Genomic DNA, 23,749 nt, shown 5'->3' with positions numbered 1-23,749 from the left:
AGCTAATTTTGTATGTAGAACCATCCTGGCTTTGTTCTGAATGGAAGAGCTATTTACTTTAGCAAAACTTACCGGGGCTTTCCCTTTATTGCTCAGCACATCACCAGAAAAACCCATCCTAATCCAGTAGTAACATCAGACTTCTTAGAGACGTAAGGGCATGGAGTCAAAATTTTAGCCTGCAAGGTGATGCTAGCAGCCTAAAGCGTGTAGTGGAAATGGCAGAATAAATAGAAGCTTTGAAATCAGACCAGAGTTGGGGTCCTGCGTCTGGTTCTAATTCACTATGGGGCTTTGGGATTCCCTTCCTTTCTGAGCATCAATTGTGTATTTCTAAACACTGATAGCAACATCTATTTTGCAGGGCTGGTGTGAGGATTAAATGAGATAACACACAAGTAAGACTTAACATGAGGCCTAGAACAGACTAAGTGTTCAGTAAATGCTAGCCAATCCTCCAGCTGAATGGGCCCCTGATGTTGTTCTAGGGGATGCCAAATCCTGTAATCCTAGGACAGAAGATGAGGGCAGATGTGAGAAAAAGAGGAATAAAGAGTCTCAGTGATTGCACCTGATGCCTGGAAAGGAGTGTGGCAAAAAACAAACGAACAAAAAACAAAAACAAGAACCCTGGAGTGTGAACTGGCTTCTCTGGAACCTTTTGCTTTAAATGTAACCAATGGTAAACTGTATCCTCAACCTGAAAATATTTCAGCAAATTTGAGAAACTACAGACAAAAGCACTTACCAAAGTTTGGTCCTTGGAACACTAGCCCTAAGAGTTAATTCATGAAAAATGCTTCTGATGTCAAGTGAGTTTGTCATATACTGCATTCTACATCCCCCTCTTGGAGACAGCTGTGCACATTAACATATTAAAGGCTATGAAACACTCTTGTGTTTCTCAAACTCATTTCACCATGGAACCCTTTTCATATAATATCTGTTTAGAGGAACTTCACTATTCCAAGAAACAAATTTCAGGAAATACTGCTTTAAAAGTGGCACTCAAACTTTAGCATGCATTAGAACCGCCCTTGGTGGGCTTGCTGAAACACAGAAACAGCTGGGACACACCCTCAGCTTTTCTGAGTCAGGAGGTCTGCGGTGGGGGCCAAGAATTTGTATTTCTAACAAGTTTCCAGGTGATGCTGACACCACCTATCTGGGGACCATACTTGGGGAACTACTGTGATGGACTACAGAAATTCCATCAGGCGCTCTCATGTTATTTCCTAGAACGATGCTTCTCAAACTTGAATAAGCACGCATGCCAATCACCTGCGGTTGTTTTACAGAGATTCTGATCTGTAGATGGGGGGGGGGGTGGCCTGAGATTCTGCATTTTAAAAAGACAAGGATATTGCTGGTTCGTGGACCCAACTTTGAGAAGTCAACAGAACACAATGCCACCCAAGCTCTTTTGCTTTCCAGGTAATGAGGGATCCTCCTATAAAAACTTTTAGTATCTCTGTAAATTTCGAGTTAACCAGAAAAGTAAACGGATTTCCTTTGTCTAGCTGGGTAAGCACACACAAAATTTCATACACGATTTGTGTGGAGGAAGTCTTCTGCTGATATAATCTACCACAGACTTGAGGATGAGTCTGAAGTCTTTTCTGCATATGAAAGCTCATATTCATTAGCTGTGGGTGACAGCGACACAGTGACTTAACTAAGATTTCTCTCTCACATCAAAGTCCAAGATGCTATGCCCAGCTCTCCTCTAGGAAATTATCAGGAGCCAAGGCTCCTGCTGTCCCTGGAGTGTTGCCCTGATTTGCGTGGTACGAGGACCACACTGCACATATTCCTTCTGCTCAGATCTCATTGGCCAGAGTCTAGTCATATACCAGAGATGGCTAGGTCGCCACGTGCACCATTAGAAGTTGTATTTCAGTGAAAGAAAAAGAAGGGACAATGGATAATCTGTTACAGCAATGATGATAATAACGTAAATTGCGGAAGGAGAGGGAAAAGGGGGCATGGGAATAGCAATTTGCTTGAGGATCATTCATGTAAGGCATTAAGATATGCTTGTGGTGTTACTCCAGCTTTGGCGGAACGTTCTGTTGTAGGGCACACATTTTAAATGTTTCCTGGTTTATATTTCTTTGTCAACAGTAAAAGAAGAGAAGAATTACAAAGACAGTAGATGTGTCAGCAGCAAATCTTTATAAACCAGTTAAATGTGTTTCAAAAGAGTCCTGCAAGAAGCCAATACCTGTGATTAGCAGCAGTTAACAACATGCTCTCCTGTAGGTCTGGGCAGCATATAGGAGAGCAGCCTTTTTGGGGGAATTCTTTGACCACTCAGTTGTAACAACCTGGAATTCAGCCTAGTCTGGGCTAGAGCTTCATTTACTCCAGGACACGCCTGGAGAAACCAAGCTATGGAATGTGCACAGCAATTGAGAGGCTGCAATGTATGGTCAGGTCTAGGAGGTACCCTCATGCATGGGAAACCTGCCCCATGAGTGGAAAGTCTACTCTGTCCCTATCCATACTGTACTGGCCCAAGCCCAGAAGGTGTGAGGCCAAGCAAATTTTACACCTGGATCTCTGTATCTCAGAATCAAATTTTGCTAACTGACATGGAAATAAAGATTATAATTAAAAGCCTTCTTTTTACAAATCTAAATGTTGTGATATAAATAACCTGTCTTTTATTTCCTTAAAAAGCCACATGTGAATGATTGCCAATGAAGATAAAAGTCAGACTTGTTAGACAGGAAAAAATTTCTGGACACAATTAATGTAGATCCAAAGAGCTGATTAGAGAGTGAATTAGGAAACATTTATATTATGCAAAATGAACTGTTCTTTGGTCAATTTCTCACTTCTCTGACTTAATACAATAGCCCGTCTTTAAGAAATCAATCACTGATCTAATTTATTATCAAATGGATGCGGTCTATTGAGAACACCAGGTCAAAGTGCTTAGCTGTTTCATGAAGGAAAAAATCAAACAACAAACAATTACATGTTATTATGACTGAGAAACAAAACTGACAGGAATAGAACCATATAAATGGAGCCTAATGTGGCTGGCTACCAGCTTGGCCTTAAAGGAAACAGGTTGGTGACATTCTCTTCTTAAAACAGTACCTTCTTCCAAGGACTTCGTCTTATAAACTTCTGATGACATAAGCTGGAATGCAGTCTTCTGCCTGGAACATCTGTCGCCTGCCGTCTGAGTGGAAGCTTTCTAACTTCCACGCCACTTCTTTTTATTACCCAAAGGCAGGCTGTGTGTTTGTATTTACGCTCTCTAACGAGGTCCACGGGGGATCGGCCTCTCTCAGGCAGATTTCCCCAGTGAGGTGCGGTTCTCCTCCTCCCCCACGCGGCTGGTGTCGCTCCGTGTTACTGAGTTGTGAGCCAGCTCCTCAGATCACCATGGAAAGTGTTCTAAGTGGCAGGAATTCTAGGATGTGTCTCTGGTGACCCACTTACCATATGTGAGTCTTTCACATACTCCCTTTGAACTGTGATAAGAAGTACGCTACACAAAAGCTGACTGACACAGCCTGTCAGAGCAAATCCCAGAACAGACCATGATGTTAACATCTTGAAACAGAGGGGACTTATCAAGTTAAATTTTACACGTGAGGATCATGAATTCTTAGTGTCCAGAGAAAACCCAGACTTCTGTACTCAGCATGACAACAGTTTCATGAGAAGACAACACAGGTTAAATAATTTCCGTGTAGGTTAATATTTAACCAATACATAATACTTAAAATGGAAAGCAGCACATTTTTGAAAGCACTCTTTTTCTTTTGAGCCTTCTGGGGGTCACTTGGGATTTATTTAAGTACAAGCTTTAAAGCCTTCTTACCATTTATGTTAAATACCAAGAGGAACAAATAACATGTGGGAAAGTAAGTGTGTGTCTCCTAGCACTTGTCATGAAGTTCGCGTTTTCTGTTGCCCTTCAAAGAGCAGTATTTTCAGAGGACAGTGCTGAATCAGTAAGTAGTGACATTTATGTCAGAGGTAAGCCCCAACTGAAGCTCAATTAACTGATTTCCTAACTTTTCATTAGCTATATGAGAATGGATAGACAGACATGTGCAACGCTCTAATCACACCACCAACCAGTGGTCCACAGGGTGGAAGTGCACCCACGACTCACCAGCATAGGAGTCAGGTCCTCCCTCGTGTGGCCGTGAGGCTCAGTGGTTTGCAGCACGCCTCTCAGCATTGCAGTTGAACTTGGTTTTCAGCCGTGGAACTTTGGGCAAGTTGCTTAATGTCTAAGCCTCAGTTTTTTCAACTGAAAAATAGGGTAATATAACACCTGCCCCCTAGTGTTGTGTGTAGGATAAATGAGGTAGTTTATGAATGCAATTCACTTATTACTATTACTACTTTTAACAAAATTAACTAGACCATTGTGATGTGAGGACTCTTCTTTTCTTACCTTTTCAACAGAGAAGAAAAGGTAAAGAGCAAGAATCTGGTTTAGGGGATCAAACTAAACTAAACAAACCTAGCTCTTACCATCTTACTCCCTCTTTTTAGCCCCATCTTCGCCCCACAGCCAAACGGCAGAAAAATGGAGCCTCGATGGACAATTTTTCCAAGATAATCTACAATCTGATGGCTCGGCCCTAGGACACTATATCCTCAGTGGGGCCCTCCAGGAACTGGACGGGGGAAGAAAAATGAGAGGAAGGGACTCCAATTTAACAGCTCTGAAGAAAGGGAGGAGGCTGGAGATGATGGATGGATAGGCAGAGTGAGTGACATACAAGAGGGGCTCTCACTTGGCACTCTGATCCCACTCTATCCAGCGTGCTTTATTTTTTTGGTCAGGGGCCTGGGTGTTTGGCCAAAATCAAGGCAACAGCTGCTTCAGTAACTGCTGTCCTACCTGACAATAACCATCCCCAACAAGTTACTGACGTGGCCATGAAAGCCCACAAGATTCCACATTTTAAGAATTTTCTGGCATGGAGATGTGATTTCCCATTGCTTTAATAAATGTTTCTGGAGACAGTGCAGTTGAATCTTGAGCCTACTGGTGGATGTTGAGCAAATCGCTTAACTTCTCTACTCTTAGTTTCTTCATTTGTAAGTTGGAGATTACACGTGAAGTCTTTTCAGGGAAGTAAATAAGGTTATGTATGTGCATTTATAAGGGTCTCACCAGGAAACAGATGGCAAACACTCACACAAGCTGCTAACTGAGGAGACCTGAGGAGGGGAACTGTTTACAATGATCCGGGCTGGCGGGTTTTTAGGAACACCAACAGGAAAGGATGTGGCATCCTAGGGCAGGCAGTGAGGAGGGGGAGCATTCCTGCCTCTAGGCCTCCGCCCACAACAGGAGGAGTATTTACAGGGACCCTGGAGAGGGCTGCCAGACAGAAGCTGTGACTTTCACAGAGGGATACGGCCATCCTGCAGCACCTTAGTAAGGAGGGTACCAGAGGGATGAATTCCTGACCCATCTCACCTCTGTCCTATGACCTCCTCCCACTGACTCCAGTGATCAAAACAAACTGGAAGCCCATTGAACATTCTACAAAGGACAGCCTTCTGGGCCCAGGGCAAGGTGGGAGATGCGAGACAATTGTACAGTGCTCTTAGGTGCGCAGCATTTTGCCCAGTGCATAAACGGTATGAAGTCACAATCGTCACATCAAAGAAGAGAATACACGGACTAGGTTTCAAAGTCTAGCTCCACCTTTGTGGGGTGGAGAGCAAATAATTCAAGAATTTTTCAGAAATGTTCAAAGCTTTATAAATATAAACTTTCTGAACATTTTCAGAAATATGTTTCAGTCTGCTTATAGCCAAGGGGATTTTTCCAATGCCACTGCCTTGCATGCTCAGTGGTACATGTTCCAAGCTTAACTGTATTGCTCCAAATTTCTGGGAAAAGACACTAAGTATGGTTGATCTGGGAGTAAACAATAATTCTAATTATTTACCAGTTCCTCAGTTTGGCCTTCCTTTTTCTCTGAAGTATTATGTTTTTCTAGGGAGTCCTTAGGTCCATCAATGAAACAACAAATATTTCAATTCAGCATTTTCAATAAATGTCACACTATGTGGAGAATTTACCTTTTCCCAATCCAAATGAAAAAAAGACATAATTTATTAAGACTGGTGATATAATTCTGCATATACATAATTTTAAAGCAGGATATAGCAGTAGTTGAGTATATTCATATTTTAAAAATCAGTTTCTTGTAGGTCAGCTGTCTTTAACAAGAACGTACCCTCTCATTTTGACTATAAAATTTCAAAGGACTTTTCAGAAAATCTACTTTCTTCAGGGTCTTTCCCAGCCATTCACAAGCAGATTCTGACAGCCATCTCCCTGGCCATAGAGATAACTGACATGAAGAACCAAAAATTTGAAAATAACCTCAGAACAAGAAAACATAAGTTTAAAAAAATTATAAACTTCACATTACAGATGACTTCTTGAATATTCATCTTAACAAAAATGAGTAACTGGCAAGGACCATGACTTTCCCTTTCTGTAAGTTTAGTGCTTGTTTTATCGCGTACTTAAAGAATCCAAGGAGACATAATGAAAAACAAGTTCTTGACTCATTCTCCCTACAATTCCTTTTCTCAACAGGCAACCACTTCCAACACCTCTGTTGGAAGTATGGTATTTGGTATTTACCTCCATATTTCTAAATAATATGCTTGTGGTAGTATTAATTTTGCAGTTTTAGATATTATTTATTTTCTCTCAACCATGAAGAGTGAGAATTTAGCTCTTTTACAGAGCCTTCATATAGAATATTACTCTCCACCCCACCCACATCTCCAAAGTTGTAATATATTCTCTGTTAAAGTCCAATTTTGTGCTTTTATTAGTACGACTCTACATGTATTATTCACTGCCAAGGAAGATGGCGCACTGCACTTCAGTTTGTCCCATCAACATTTTGTTCTTAAAGGTATCCCCTCCTGGTGCCTTCTGTCCTTCTGCCCCGATCTGGACTGCCTGCTCTTTGGGCCAGCTGCACAGCTGTGACCTGGAGCTTCCCTCTGGCCTTCTCTTGGGATTCACCTCTCCTGTGTGGAATCTCTGGTTTCCTGGATCCCATGGCAACGTCTTCCTAGGTTTCCTCCTCAATTGTGATGGAGCATTCCTCCTGTGCTTTCTAAGGAGAGGAGCATAGCAAGTATGCCATTTGACCTCTTACAGGTCTTAAAAATGTATTTATTTTACACTTTCATTTGACTGATAGTTTGGCTAGATATGGGATTCCAGGGTGGGTGTGTTTAAGGTGCAATGCAATGCCCTGCGGTCCTCTGGTTTTTTATGTTGCTACTGGGTAGTTAGATGTAATTCTAATTGGATGTGGTACACACACCTTGCCTTTTATTTTTTTCATCTCAAGAAAGTGTTAGGATCTCCCTGTTATTTTTAGTGTTCTAAAATTTTTACAATGATATGTCTTGGCTTAAGTCTGTTTTCATTTGCTGTCTTGGGCATTCCATGTCTATTAAGTAATTCTTCTAATTTGGAAACAGTCTTCAATTCTGAGAAATTCTGCTGTATTATTACTTTGATTTTTCTTCCTCTCTTTTATCTCTCAAGTTTCTGAATTAAGATCTTGGACCTGCTGGAAGAATCCTTAATTTTATTTTTTTTCCTGTTTTCTTTTCTTTTTATCTTTTTGTTCTACTTCCCATTCCTGAACATTCCTTTTTCTATAACATTCTATTCTTTTCTTACGGATGCACTACTTTTTAAAAAAATTTATTTGAGACTATCACAGAATTTTTTTTTTTAGCTAAACTTTTTCTACTTGCAATCTCTTTCCTCCAGGCACTGAGTTTTCAGTTAATTTTACTCTAATAAATCGGTTAAATAAAACAAACATATTGGTAATAAAAGTAAGGTTATCAGTAATGATTACTCCAACAAAGAAACTCTTAAGAGGACCAGTGCTGGTCAGCATGTTCCCTGAGTTCCTCAACAGAATACAGAAGTCATTAAGGTGGACATTAGTTAGAAGATGGTGAGAAATTATCTCTATCTACATTGGAAACACAAGAGAGTGAATGATATCTGTCTACATTGAAAATGTAAGAGAGTGAAAGAGGAGTCAAAGTAGAGTAGACACCTAGGATTTGATCAGCTCAGGTTCTGTTTTTGTAAACTGTTCCCTTCTCCACACTGTCACCTACATGGTTTCATCAGTACCTACCATGTCTATGACCCTGTTCACCCCTTGCATGACTATTATAGGATGGGAACCTGATCCAAGGTGATTCAATCACAATTCTTTCCCGAGAAATTTTAAAACTGAAACCAAAAAAAAAGAAACTAGTATCTTTCTGGACACCTGACTTATAAAACGTAGAAATTGAATTTTGAGGAACCATGTTTCCTGCCAGGTGAACCTGAGAAGCAGAGGAGTTCAGTAGCAAAAAACCTGCACAGATACACAAGCAGATGCACGGAGACAAGCCATGACAGGAGAAGGAGCATCTCAGAGGCATCAAAATCAGCTGTTCCTGACGCCAGTGCCATCTCTGTCCTGGGGATCTCAATATCCTCCTCAAATTCCCCCTCTGTCTCAAGCTAGTTTAAGCGGGCCTCTCTCTCTATTGCAACAAAAATTCCTAACTAATACGCTGTTTATTTGATCCTTTCTATGAACTATGCAATGGACTAATGCTCTAAATATTTACCTCATTAAATCTTCACAACAACCTGTGAGGTTGGTAAAATTATTTTACACACAAAGAAACGTCTGAGATCCAGCTATTGTACAAAAGGTAATGGTACCTAGATGTTCCACAGGTGTCTCAAATCAACATGTCTAAAACACAACTCTTTCTCCGTCTGAAAAATGGGGAAGGCTATTCTCACAGCCTGAACTGCTCTTCTTCCTACATACATATAACCGACACCGTCTTACCTTGGGGTGCCAGCTTAAATGTCCTCAGAGAAGACTGTCCTGCCCACCCAATCTAAAGCAGGTTCTCCAGTAGCACCCTGCTTCCATTTTCTTCACTGACAATTGCCATTACATAGCTTATGTTTTTAGTTCTTTTTTTAAATTAATAGACTTTTTTATTTTTTTCAGTTTCAGGTTCACAGCAGAATTGAGCGGAAAATACAGAGTTCCCACAGAGCCCTCCCCACCCACACATCTATACTCCCCTACCCTCAACATCCCTCGTCAGTGCGGCATATTTGGTGCAATTGATGAACCAACATGGACACGTTATTATCAGCCAAAGTCCATAGTTTACATTAGGGCTCACGCTTGATGTTGTACATTCTATGGGTTTTGACACATGCATCGTGACATGTAGCCACCACTATAGCATCCTACAGAATAAATTCATTGCCCTGAAAATCCCTTGTGCTCCATGTATTCATCCCTCCCTGTCTCCCCCCAAACCCTTGGAAACCACCATCTTTTTATTGTTTCTGTAGCTGTGCCTTTTCCAGAATGTCACTGGGTTGAATTGTACAGTTTGTACCCTTTTCAGGCTGGCTTCTTTCATTTAGTAATATGTCTTTTAAGTTTCTTCCATGTTTTTCATGACTTGATAGATCATTTCCTTTTTTTTAACTGCACATACATTTTTTAATTTATATATATGTATTGTTCATTGTTTCTAAGAACGTTTAGAGCTTTAGTGCTTTAAACTTACATAGTTATCAAAGGAATAAAGCCAACCACAAAGTAAGAATTAACTCAAACACATCACTTGTCTCTTCTGGGATTTTATCTTGTGCCTTGGCCTAGGAGATATTCCTTTGCTGCCTCATAGCATCTACCTTTCTATGTGTTTGTGGCTTTGGGATTGTTGTTTTCTTATTTCTAGCATCTGCCCCTGGTGGATGAGGCTGGACTAGAGGCTTACGCAGGGTTCCTGGCAGGAGGAGCCAGTGCCTGCCCACTGCTGGGTGAGGCTTGGTCCTGGACCTCTGGTGGGTGGGGCTGTGTCTAGAGGCCTTTGTGACTAGGAAGTCTGCTGATGGGTGGGGCTGTTCACACCCTGTATGATGTTTGGCCTGAGGCTTCCCTACAAACTGTTGGGCGGGGCTAGGTCTTCGTGCTAATGACCCAATCAAGATGTCAGCCTCCAGGAAAGCTCATGTAGATTAGCACTCCAAGAATGTCCACTACCAGCTTTTATGCCCCCTGGGTGAGCTGCAGCCGTCCCCCACGCCCCCAGGAGACCCTCCAAATCCAGCAGGCAGGCCTGGCCCAGGTTCCTATGAAACCACTGCCTCTGCCCTTGGACCTGGTGCATGTGGGTGTCTGTGTACGGTTTCCAAGTGAATGGAGTCTCCATTTCCCTCAGTCCCATGGGGCTCCCAGAACCAAGCCCCGCTGGCCTTCAAATCCAGACGTCCTGGGGTCTTCTTCTCTTCCCAGTGCCAGGACCCGGGCTGGGGAGCCTGACGTGGGGCTTAGAGCTCTCACCCCTGTGGGAGGACCTCTGCCACTTAACTATTCTTCAGCTTGTGGGTCGCCTACCTGGGGGGTGTGGGGCCCAATTATATCGCAAGCACGCCCCTCCTACCATCGTGCCGTGGTTCCCTCTTTATAAAGTTTCCAGTTGCAGAAGACCTTTTTCGCTAGGTTCCAGTCTTTTTCTCGATGGTTGTTTAGCATTCAGTTGTGGTTTCACTGTCTGTTTAGTTCTTTTCTTTCGTGTGCTCCTATACCAAACTACGGACTCCAGTTCATACCAGCATCGTTTGCCATCACAGACCCTGCATCCAGCACAGTCCCTAGCACAAGGGGAGGTATCCCATATATGTGTTTGGGTAAATCAAAGATGTCTAAATATTTCATTTCATGTATCCATGAGGCTATATTTAACAACTTTCAATACCTATTTATTGAGTCACTAGGACATGCAGGGCACTCTGCTAGGCCTTGTTGAGACAAAGACACAAAGACACAACTTCTCTCTTGCAGGCATTGACAGCATAGCATAAGACTCAGACAGAGAAATAATTATAATACAAGAGGAGCAGTGTTAAACAGAGCTGTGAACAAAGTACAGTGGTTACAAAGGAGGAAGTAACTGAGCTATGATCCAGGAAGTTAAAGTGAGGAAAGGAAAAAAAAGGAATCTGTCAGGGTTCAAACAGATTCTTTATGCTGGTTCTATTCTAACACAGCTTTCCCTTACACCCCTTTCCAACTTGTAAGACCTGGAGCAAAAGTCACAGTGAATATCTTCTCGAGTAGTGATATGTGAAACCATAGCTCTCCTGAATTTTGTGATTATGCCTATCACGTGGCTTATCTCCATACTGAGCCTGGCTGCCTGCCTCCGCCCAGGCCTCCATCACAGTCAGACCTTTTTTCCATCCGCTCTGCCAGATCTGCTTTTCCTGATGCTGAGACTAGAGGACAATGGCTTTTGATCCCTTTTTAACACTCAAAGGATAACGCTGCTCTTTCAACACATTGATCCAAGTCTTCTCATTACAATGGGTGTTTTCTTGGACAATTACCTGTCTGATGCCTGCTTCTCTCCCACTGATCTCTAACTAGGTGCCTCACCCCAACACGGGTTAGGGACTATTCCTCAAGTTACGATCCAAGATAAGAGTTCTTTTATCTCTGTCTCCTTACATCTTTGTTACGTGTCAGAAACATTTTAAAATAAAACCTTTCTTTGGTGTTTGCATATGTATGTGTGTGGGGTTGATCTAAAGAAAAACAGAGGGTTTTGACAAACCACTAGCAAAATCTACAAAGGATGCAACAGGAGGAAAAATAGAGCTATTATGTAATTATGTACTTTTTAAAATCTTAGCATTTAAAATATTTATCACCATCACCATGTAGTTATATCAGTGATCCCAGAAGTTAGACATCCCCTCACCAAAAAAACCAAATCAAACCAAAACAAAAACAAAAAGTTTTCCCTCAGAAAACCCTACTGAAATAGAACGGACAGAAATAAAAGTCGTGTCTTGTGTCCTGACTTTAAAAAACGGTAAAATGAAAAAAAGAGCAATTTCAAAATTAAAACATTTTCATTTCTATCCAGAAGCCTGCTTCGTCCACTGATGAATATTAATTGGTACCTACCTGAGAGACAAGCTTTGCATATTGAGAGCCCCAAGTCCGGCTGCAGATAGAATTTCATCTTTGCCATTTACTACTTCACTATCCTTGGGAAGGTTACTTAGCTCTGTGTGCTTAGATCCCACATCTGTAAAATGGAAATACATTAGTATTACCTCACCGGTTTGTCATGCGAATAAAACAAGACAATGCATGTATGGCGTTTGTGAGTATTTGACCCTGCATCCATAAAATCACTCTTAACCTTTATTTCCTTTCAGCATTGCGACTTAAGTCAAGCATCTTTGAAAGGCACTGAAAAATCCTTAAAGTAAAACTATTTAACTAAATTAATGCTATTTGAGGGTACACTATATCTAAATAGAAGCAGAGAGAGACCAATAACCAAGGAGCAGTTAGAACTCCAAGATGGGGCAAATCCCGTCCTACTCAGCAGTCTTCAGGGTGACTTATAGAACGCTAAAGACTTGCAAATTGATGGGCTCCTCAAATTTAAGTACGTGGTCAGCTTTAAAGATACCCTCCCATTCCCCCCTCCACCCCCCCGGCCCCCGCCAGGGAGCTATAGGCCTGGATCTGCCAGTTCTACCCTCAGTTATCTCCAACACGTCCCTCCTCTCCGGTTATCCTGCCTTCTCCAGCCCGGCCTCCTCTCGTCCCCGTCTTCTACCCCGAGCGCCCCTCACTGGCAGCGCCAGGGAACCCCAGGAGGGCTCCTCGCGCCCCGGAGCGTCGGCGGCGCCGGCAGCCCCACTGCGCATGCTCTCCGCCGCGCGGGCGGGGTGGGGAGCGCGAGGCCGGGAGGCGGGAGGCGGGCGCCGGGTGCGTGTGGCGTTCAGTCCCGGAGGCCTCGGCCTGACGCCGGCCACGCAGCGGCGGGAGAGAGCGCCCCGGAGCGGCGGCGTCCTGGAGACCCCGGAGAGATGGAAGCGGCGGCGCCGGCGGCGGCCGAGGCGGCTGGGCGCGAGGAGCTCGGTGGGTGCTGCGTGCGGGCGGGGGCGCCGGCCGACGTGGCGCGGGGATGCGCGTCTGCGGGATGCGCGGATGTTCCGGGCCCGCGCTCGGCCTCGGCCGGGGAGGTGGTGCGGAGGTCCCGGAGGGTGCCGACCTGCCCCATGCGTCCGGTTTCACGCTGCTTGTCCCTAGACGGGGAGAAGCGCCGGGTAGTTTTCCTGCTGTTATTGGGGTTTCCTGGGGGTCAGGGCTTTCAGGATTGTGGGTCTGGCACGGGTTTGAATGTAAAACCACCCAAGCAAACCTCTCCGGGACAGTGACATGAGCCAAGGCTTGGAAAATCACTGACATCGGAGGCGACGTCTCACAGAAATGGACGGGTGTGTGTGTGTGTGTGTGTGTGTGTGTGTTGACGGGTGGCGTGTGTAAATGGACGGGTGTGTGTGTGTGTGTGTGTGTGTTGACGGGTGGCGTGTGTAAATGGACGGGTGTGTGTGTGTGTGTTGACGGGTGGCGTGCGCAGTGTGTACGCATCAAAAGCAAACCAGAGCCTGCGCTGTGACTCTCACTGGATTTTTCCTACATTGCTTTAAGGAAGTTGTTATAGTTTGGCTTTTCAAACTCCTCAGCCCCATTCGGAGTCCCTGGTGAATCCTTAATTTACCCTCTGCCACCCCAGGAGTGGCGAGCAGGACGTGCTGGCCAGACTGGACAGGAGATACCTGTAGTTGGCTCACTTGGAAAAGTTTGTTTTCCTGCTTTCCTCTGGTCTCTTATCTTCAGGACGACTCGAAATGCGAAACATAGTTTATGGTTTCCGCTGTCAAAAGGAAAACAAAAGTAGGGATCAGAATAGTCATAATATTGTTCCTCCCAGTTAAATGCATTAAATTTAGGAATATTTTTAATCCGATGCTGAAGGATTAAACGGTTAAAAGAGAAGTTGAATAAAGAAATACTTTAACTAATAGGTTGACCCTTCTGTAGTAATGTGCAGGGCACTTTGCAGTTGATTTCTTGCAAGTCACAGTAACGGTAGAAATAAACGTAACTTTTTTTGAATGTTTACTGAGTGTCAAGCGTTTTAAGTGCTTTACATATGTTTTGTCTCCTTTAATCCTTGCAACAATGTGTGAGATAGGTACAGTAATTATCTCTTGTTTTTATAGATACAGTAATTTTAAGCTCATTAATGGCAGTACCCAGATACAAACCCAGGTTTATCTGACTTTTAAATTCATGAATAAACCCATCTTAGTGAGGATGTGGAGGATGTGAGTGCGTTCTCATGCATTGCTGGTAAGAGCAGTATAATATGTTTATCCTTAAAAATGCACATATCCTTTGACCCAGCATTTTTACTTGTAGAAATATTTCCCAAGGAAATAAGTCACATAACCTGTCAATAGATGTTCATTACATTATTTATGAAAGAAAAAATCTGGTGACTATCTAAATGTGCAGTTAAAGGAAATTGTTTAGGTAGATTGTGATATAGCCATATAGTCATATGCTGAATAGCCATTTGAAGTCATACAGGAAGATGTTCACCCTATACATTTTTACTAACTGAAAAAGGTTTCGAAATTATTTTAATTTTTTAAAGTTATGTCTGTTCATTAATTTAACACATATTCATTGAGCTTCTTCTATGTGCTAAGCCCTGTTTTAGGCACTTGGGATTTATTCGTGAACAATACAGATCAAAATTCCTACTCTCATAGAATTTATATTCTAGTAAGAGGAAGCAGACAATAAACAGCAAAGACAATTATCAGTTCATTTATAGTGTATTAGGCTTAAAGTGCTACCGAAAAAAGAGCAGAATAAGGGAAGTCAGGAGTGAGGGTAGGGGCTGGGCAGTTTGTAGTATTTTGTAAACTGGCAGAATGGACCTTTTTGAAAAGATGGGATTTAAGCAAAGACTTGAAAGAGTTGGGGGAATCATCAAGTGGATATCTGAGGAAAGACAGTTGCAGGCAGAAAGGACAGCTAGGGTAAAGACAGAAACAGTGAAGAGGCCAAGAAGAGTAAAGCAGAATGGCCAAGAAGAGTAAAGCAGAATGACCAAGGGGTGATGAGGGCAGATTATGTAGGGTCTTGGAGGTCCACGTAAGGACTGTGGCTTTTAGTCTTAGAGACTGGGGAGCCAGTGCAAGGTTTCAGCAGAGGAGAGACACGATCTGACTTAAATCCTAAAAGGATCACACTGGCTGCCGTGTGAAGAGTAGACTGTAAGGGGCAAAAGTAGACATGGAAGGGTATTACAGCGGTTCAGCAAAGAGATGGACGTGTCCTTCACAGCAGTATGGTAGCAGCAGTGGGAGGGAGAGAATGATTAGACTTTGAATATATATAGAAAGTAGAACCAGAGTGATTTCCTAACAGATTAAATGAGGGGTGGAAGTGAATCAGAGGAGACTGGGGGACTCCAGGGACCTGAGTGTCTAGAAGAATGAAATTGCCATCAACTGAGATGTGGTGGTGGTTTTATAATATGTCTATGGATTCTTGGATGTTACTCTCTTTAAGAGAAGGAACTTGAATTTCCTTCCTTTTGAATGTGGGCTGGATTCAGTAACTTGCTTCTAATGAACAGACTGTGGTGGAAGTGATGATGTTTGACTTCAAAGCTAGGTCCTAGAAGACATTGTGCCTTGTTCTCTCTTTTTATTTATTTATTTATTTGGAGGGCGGTAATTAGGTTTATTTATTTATTTATGTGTACTGGGGATTGAACCCAGGACCTCCCACATACTAGTCATGCACTCTACCACTGAGCTATACACGCCCGCCCCCCCCCCCCAGCTCTGTCTCTTTTTTGGGTCAGTCACTTGGAGGGAAGCCAGCTGCCATATTGTGAAGGTGCTCAAGCTGCCATAAGGAAGGGCCTGTGGTGCAAGGAACTGAGGCCTCCTGATGACAGCAGTAAGTTGTTACGCAGTAATAGATAACCAGTACAAAAGGGTAAAGCCAAGAGGAGCGGGTTTGGTGGTGAAGATCAGGAATTCAGTTTGAGGCATGCTGAGTTTGAGATGTCTGTTAGACATGAAAGTGCAGATTGTTGAGTGGGTAGTTATATTTATGTCTAGAGGTAGTGAGAGGTCTGGTCTGGAGATAATGAATTTGGAAGTCATCAGCATACAGATAATAATTTAAAGCCATAGGACTGAATGACAACGTACTGGAGTGAGTGTATATGTTTGTGTATACTGTATTTTTTTATACATATTTTTATCTGATGATTTTTTTAAACTTTTTTTATTGAAGTATAGTCAGTTTATAATATTGTGTCAATTTCTTGTGTACAGCATAATAGTTCAGTCCTGCATATACATATATGTATTTATTTTCATATTCTTTTTCATTATAGATTACTGCAAGGTATTCTTGCAGTATGAATATAGTTCCCTGTGCTCTACACTAGAAACTTGTTGTTTATCTATTTTATATATTGTAGTTAGTATCCACATATTTGGAGCTCCCAATTTATCCCTTCCCAACCCTTCCCCCCAACCCCCCTGTAACCATAAGTTTGTTTTCTACATCTGTGAGTCTGTTTCTGTTTTGTAAATAAGTTCATTTGTCTTTCTTTTAGATTTCACATATAAGTGATATTATATGGTATTTTTCTTTCTCTTTCTGGCTTACTTCACTTAGAATGATAGTCTCCAGGTACATCCATGTTGCTGCAAATGGCATTATTTTATTATTTTTTATGGCAGAGTAGTATTCCATTGTATAAATATACTATAACTTCTTTATCCAATCATCTGTAGATGCACATTTAGGTTGTTTCCACGTCTAGACTATTGTAAATAATGCTGCTATGAACATTGGGGTACATGTATCTTTTCAAATTAAAGTTTCCTCTGGATATATGCACAGGAGTGGGATTGCTGGATCATATGGTTAGTCTATTTTTAGTCTTTTGAGGAATCTCCATACTGTTTTCCACAATGGCCTCACCGAACTACATTCCCACCAACAGTATAGGAGGGGTCCCTTTTCTCCACACCCTCTCCAACATTTATTGTTTGTGGATTTTTGAATGATGGCCATTCTGACTGGTGTGAGGTGATAGCTCATTGTAGTTTGATTTGTATTTCTGTGATATTTAACAGTATTGAGCATTTTTTTCATGTGCCTGTTGGCCATTTGTATGTCTTCATTGGAGAATTGCTTGTTTAGGTCTTCTGCCCATTTTTGGATTGGGTTGTTTGTTTTTTTCTTATTAAGTTGTATGAGCTGTTTATATATTCTGGAAATTAAAAATTGTCAGTCTCATCTTTTGCAAATATTTTTTCCCATTCCATAGATTGTCTTTTTGTTTTGGTTATGGTTTCCTTTGCTGTGCAAAAGCTTATAAGTTTAACTAGGTCCTATTTGTTTATTTTTGCTCTTATTTCTATTGCCTGGGTAGACTGCCCTAGGAGAATATTGCTAAGATTTATGTCAGAGAATGTTTTGCCTATGTTTTCTTCTAAGAGGTTTATAGTGTCTTGTCTTATATTTAAGTCTTTAAGCCATTTTGAGTTTATTTTTGTGTATGGTGTGAGGAAATATTCTAACTTCATTGATTTACACACAGCTGTCCAGTTTTCCCAATACCATTTGCTGAAGAGATTGCCTTTAATCCATTGTATATTCTTGCCTCCTTTGTCAAAGATTAATTGACCAAAAGCCTATGGGTTTATTTCTGGGCTCTCTGTTTTGTTCCATTGATCCATACGTCTGTTTTTGTACCAATACCATGCTGCTTTGATTACTGTAACTCTGTAGTATTGTCTGAAGTGTGGGAGGGTTAGTCCTCCAGCTTCATTCTTTTTCTTCAGTATTGCTTTAGCAATTCTAGGTCTTTTGTGGTTCCATGTAAATTTTAGGATTATTTGTTCTAGTTCTGTGAAAAATGCCCTGGGTAATTTGGTAGGGATCACATTAAATCTGTAGATTGCTTTGAGTAGTATGGCCATTTTAACAGTATTAATTCTTCCAATCCAAAAACTTGGGATATCTTTCCATTACTTTAAGTCATCTTTAATTTCCTTAGTGAATGTAAGTCTTTCACTTCCTTGGTCAGATTTATTCCTCAGTATTTTTTCATATGCAGTTTTAAAAGGGATTGTTTCTTTACTTTCCTTTTCTGATATTTCACTGTTAGTGTAAAGAAATGCAACTGATTTCTGTATGTTAATCTTGTATCCTGCTACTTTGCCAAATTCTTTTATCAGCTCTAGTAGTTTTTGTGTGGAGCCTTTAGGGTTTTCTATGTATAGTATCACATCATCTGCATATAATGACAGTTTTACGTCTTCTCTTCCAATTTAGATCCCTTTTATTTCTTTTTCTTGTGTAGTTGCTGTGGCTTGAACTTCCAATACTATATTGAATAGAAGTTGTGAGAATGGGCATCCTTGTCTTGTTCCAGATTTTAGCAGGAAGGCTTTCAACTTTTCACTGTTGAGTATTATGCTGGCTGTGGGTTTGTCATAAATAGCTTTTATTATGTTGAGATATATTCCCTCTATACCAACTTCGGTTGGAGTTTTTACCGTAAATGGATGTTGAATTTTGTCAAATGTTTTTTCTGCATCTATTGAGATTGTCATGTGGTTTTTGTCCTTTTCTCTTGTTGATGTGGTGTGTCACATTGATTGATTTGCATATGTTGAACCATCCTTGTGTTCCTGGGATGAACCCAACTTGATCATGGTATATAATCTTCATTATGTGTTGCTGGATTCTGTTTGCTAATATTTTGTTGAGGATTTTGCATCTATGTTCATCAATGATATTGGCCTATAGTTTTCTTACTTGGTAGTGTCTTTGTCTGGCTTTGGTATCAGGATGGTGGTAGGTTCACAGAATGAGTTTGAGAGTATTACCTCTTCTTCAGCCTTTTGGAAGAGTTTGAAAGGATTGATGTGAGCTCTTCTTTGATGTTTGATTGAATTCCCCAGTGAAGCCATTTGGTCCTGGACTTCTGTTTGCAGGGAGGTTTTTAATTACTGATTCTGTTTCACTTCTAGTGATTGGTCTGTTCAAATGATCTATTTCTTCTTGACTTAGTTTTGGTGGACTGTATATTTCCAGAAACTTTTCCATTTCTTCCAGGTTGTCTAATTTATTGCCATATAGTTGTTCATAGTATTCTCTTATGATTATTTTATATTTCTGTGATGTTGGTTGTAATTTTTCCACTTTCATTTCTTTTTTATTTTATTTTTTTAATGAGTTATAGTCAGTTTACAATGTTGTGTCAATTTCTGGTTTACAGCACAGTTTTTCAGTCATACATGAATATATGTATATTTGTTGTCATATTCTTCCATTTTCATTTCTTATTTTGTTTATTTGTGTCCTCTCTCTTTTTTTCTTGGTGAGCCTAGCCAGAGATTTGTCAATTTTGTTTACTCTTTTAAAAAACCAGCTCTTGGTTTGATTGATTTTTTTTCTAATTTTTTAAATCTCTATTTTATTTATTTCCTCTTTGATCTTTATTTTTCTTTCCTTCTGCTGACGTTAGGTTTTGTTTGTTCTTCTTTTTCTAATTCTTTTAGGTGTTTGGGTTTTTTGGTTTTTTTTTTTTTGAGATTGTTCTTGTTTTTTGTGGAAGGTCTGTATCTCTATGAACTTCCCTCTTAGGACTGCTTTTGTTGCATCCCATAGATTTTGTGTGGTTGTGTTTTCATTGTCATTTGTGTCAACGTATTTTTTTAATTTCTTCTTTGATTTCATTGTTGACCTGTTTGTGTATACTCTAAAATGTTATAGTGGTAATTTCTAAGTGGCAAGGTAATTTTAATTTCAAAATTGTTGCTTATCTATATATTTCCTGATTTTCTACAATGATGAAATATTATTTAATTTTAAAAAGAATTTTAAAAATTGGGTGTCTATATGAAAAGCACTGGTAGAGTTGTTAAGATACAGGTTTCCTTAATCTGTCTTTCCTTTATTTCATAGGTGATGGGGACCTCTGGAAGGTTTCTTGCTATGCATATTTTATCCACCTCAGAAATAAATAAAATAGTTACTATTCCTATCTTATGTAGTAGTTTACAGATCTTGGTGGCAACATTATGTTATTTTTTAAAAAAGGAATGGTTTCCACTTTCTTTTATTTTATCCATTGCCAAAATATAAATAAGTGGTTTCCTTTATTTTGCTATTCTAAAAGTAATGCAAATTTATTACTTTCTTCTTATTTTTACATTTTCCAGGGAAAGACAGAAAAAAGTACTCATGCTCTCATTGTCTGTATATATCCTTGCTAACTTACTTTTTTTAAACTTACATTTTGATATATTTCCTTTCTTTCGTTTCTATTTAACTTTTTAAAACATCATTGCAGTCATACTGTGATTGTCCAGCTTTTTCCTACTCAGCAGTTGATACACTTTACCTGTTTTATTCAAACTTCAAAACCATAATTTAATGTCAGTGTCACAGTTTATAAAATGGATGTGCTATAGTTAATTTAGCAATTTCCTGATTGTTGCACATGTAAGTTGTTTCCAAATTTTCAACATACAGAATGTTTCAATTAACATCTTTCTGCAGAAATCCTTTTCTTCATATACTAGATTTTCAGAAGTGGAATTACTAGGTGAAAAGGATAAACATTTCAATACAAATTGCTAACCAATACATATTGCTAAACACAAAGATTTCAATACATATTGCTAAATGAATGTGATTGTTCTGTATTCTAACTATAGCTGGAAATTTAGGTTGATTTTAGGTTAGGAAATTGAGGTTAAAACAATTGTCTAGGCAATATCAGAGAGCATACAAGCATTGTCTAAGACTGTTCCAATTATGCACTGTTAATATATACATATGGTGATTGATGTATGGTTTATAATATTGAATGAAGGTAGTGTTTCTTATTCATCTATATTCTTCCATTTGTAAATAGAAATAATTTTGTCTAGGTAGTTTTCTGTCCATAGCTTAAGAGTGTTTTATTTTATAAGGCATTGTTAATTCTTTTTTTAAATTGAAGTCTGGTTGCTGTACAATATTATATAAGTTATAGGTGTACAGTATAGTGGCTCAATTTTTAAAGGTTATACTCCATTTATAGTTATTATAAAATATTGGCTATACTTCCCTTGTTATAGCTTATTTTATACCTAATCTTTGTATATGTCTTAATCCCATACCCTTATAATGCCTCTCCCACCTTCCTTCTCCCTACTGGTAATCACTAGTCTGTCCTCTGAATCTGTGGGTCTGCTTCTTTTTTGTTACATTAACTAGTTTGTTGTATTTTTTGGATTCCACATACGTCATACAGTATTTGTCTTTCTCTGTCAGACTTATTTCACTTAGCATAATGTCCTCCAAGTCCAGCCATGTTGGTGCAAATGGCAAAATTTCTTTCTTTTTTATGACTGAGCAGTATTCCGTTGTGCAATCTGCAGAGTAAATGCAATCTCTATCAAAATACCAAATGCATTTTGTGTAGAACTAGAACAAATAATTTTTAAATTTGTATGGAAATACAAAAGACCCCAAATAGCCAAAACAATTTTGAGAATGAAGAACAGAACTGGAGAAATCATGCTTCCTGACTTCGGACTATTCTACAGAGCTCCAGCAGGACTTCCTTAAAAAGGCTAAATAATAGTTCATTGTATGTATATACTCCATTTTCTTTGTCCATTTATTTGTTGATAGACATTTAGGTTGTTTCCAAATCTTGGCTATTGTGAAAAGTGCTGCAGTGAACAGGGGCATGCTGGTATCTCTTCAACTTCCTGATTTCAGTTCTTTTGGATAAATGCCCAGAAGTAGGATTGCTGGGTCACATTCTAGTTCTGTTTTTAATTGTTTGAGGAATCTCCATACTGTTTTCCATAGTGGCTGTGACATTTTGCCTTCCTGCCAGCTGTGTACAAGGGTTCCAGTCCATCCTCACCAACACTTTTTGCCTTTTGTTTTTTGATAATGGCCATCCATGAAGTGCTACTTTATTGTGGTTTTGATTTGCATTTCCCTGATGGTTAGTGATGTTGAACATCTTTTCATACATCTATTGGCCATTTGTATGTCTTCTTTGGAGAAATGTCTGTTCAAATCTTTTGCCAATTTATTAATCAGATTATTAGATTTTTTCCTCTTGAGTTGTAGGAGTTCCTTATATATTTTGGAAATTAGCCCCTTACTAGATATATAGTTCACAAATATGTCCTCTCACTCTGTAGGTTGGCTTTTCACTGTTTCCTTTGCTGTGCCGTAGCTTTTACTTGGACATAGTCGCTCTTACTTGTTTTTGCTTTTGTTGCTTGTGCTTTTTGTGTCATATCCATGAAATCATTGCTAAAACCAATGTCTGAAACATTCCCCCTATGTTTTCTTGTAGGAGTTTCATAGTTTCAAGTTTTATATACAGCTTTTAAGCCATTTGAATTGATTTTTGTGTATGGTATAGAGTAAAGATCCAGTTTCGTTCTTTTATAAGTGAAAATCCAGTTTTCCCAGCACCATTTGTCGAAGAGACTGCCTTTTCCCCATCATGTATTCTTGGCTCCTTGTCAAAGATCAGTTGGTCATTTATGCATAGGTTGATTTCTGGGCTTTCCATTCTGTTCCATTTGTCTACATGTCTGTCTTTATGCCAGCATCATACTGTTTTAATTACAAAAGACCCTAAATAGCCAAAACAATTTTGAAAAAGAAGAACAAAGCTGATCGTACTTCCTGATTTCAAAATATATTACAAAGCTAAAGAATCTTCCAACATCTTAAAGCATAACTTTACTCTTATGAAAAAATGCTGTGCTGAGTTTCAGTTAGCAGTGGGTTAATGGCAGCTGCCTGAATGCTGATCTCTCCACATGTCCTCCCCGAAAATCTGTTAGGAGCACAAGTAAACACATTCATGAGATTAATCTTTTAACATTAGTAGGAGACCAAGGATACCACAAACTTCAAATAGTCTATAAATAGAAAAATAAATAGCAAACTTCAAACAGATTTCCTGTTCTTGCTTCAAGCCTGGAGAGTGGAAGAGGGGTCTTTAAAATCTCTGTGGAAAAGAGGAGGAGGAAGCAGGAGGCTTGGAAGAAGCACAGTGAAAATCTCCCTAGAAAAAGAAAGTCTAAACAGAGGTCAGGTCTAGGAGTTGGTAATTCACAGCCCTGAGTACAGGGAAGGAATTTGAACATTAGCAGGAATAGAGGGGGCAGCCTTGGCAAAACATTGCTTCTGGAGGAGAAAGAGATTTAAAAAAAAAAAAGCAGTGGAGATGCCCTTCAGATACCTGGAAGTAAAGAGAAAAAAGGAAGTAATGGTGGGGGGTGGAGTACTGAAGAAATGGAATCCTGAAGAAATGGACGAAGACCAGAAGACATGCCAGTAACCCTTCATAACTCAACATCACCCATTAAATAAACTGACCTTCATTGTGCTGACAGAAGGAAATAGTCTCAAACTAGGATCCCTGTCCATGAAATGCCCAGCAATAGGAGAAATCATAAATAAAGAAGAAATTACCAGGTGTCCAAGAGAAAATATACTGAAATAAAAAATTAAGTCATTGAATTTCAAAGAAGAATTTAAATGAGGTAAAGAAAGACATTTAAAGGGTCCTAGAGAAAGTGACTGAAATGGAAGACAGGTAAGATCCAACATGTAATTGGAGCCTCTAGAAAAGAAAAACAAAATATTTGAACCAAATCATTTAAAGATGTACTCTAAGAACATTTTCCAGAAATAAGAGAAAACCTGAA

General features: G+C 40.0%; 1 protein-coding gene and 1 long non-coding RNA gene across 3 annotated transcripts in view; one reads left to right on the top strand and one right to left on the bottom strand.

The window, feature by feature from the left end:
• The window catches only part of LOC105100557 (uncharacterized), an 81,608-nt gene extending 68,818 nt beyond the window's left edge, over window positions 1-12,790 (bottom strand). For both annotated transcript variants that reach the window (XR_010383470.1, XR_004139360.2), the window contains exons 1-2: window positions 12,646-12,790; window positions 12,060-12,183 (exon numbers count right to left, since the gene is read on the bottom strand). This is a non-coding gene — a long non-coding RNA (uncharacterized LOC105100557). The remainder of the gene's footprint in view (window positions 1-12,059; window positions 12,184-12,645) is intronic.
• A 69-nt stretch (window positions 12,791-12,859) lies between these two features.
• Window positions 12,860-23,749, top strand: part of SLC36A4 (solute carrier family 36 member 4) — a 42,275-nt gene continuing 31,385 nt past the window's right edge. Inside the window, exon 1 of the mRNA XM_031460540.2 lies at window positions 12,860-13,031. Within this exon, the coding sequence (XP_031316400.1) occupies window positions 12,980-13,031 (52 nt within the window). The 5' untranslated portion in view covers window positions 12,860-12,979. The remainder of the gene's footprint in view (window positions 13,032-23,749) is intronic.

The sequence above is a fragment of the Camelus dromedarius genome, chromosome 12, assembly GCF_036321535.1.
Source record: "Camelus dromedarius isolate mCamDro1 chromosome 12, mCamDro1.pat, whole genome shotgun sequence".
NCBI classification, from domain to species: domain Eukaryota; kingdom Metazoa; phylum Chordata; class Mammalia; order Artiodactyla; family Camelidae; genus Camelus; species Camelus dromedarius.
The sequence above is the reverse complement of the archived record's forward strand: the minus strand, read 5'-3'. Positions and strand labels throughout refer to the sequence as shown.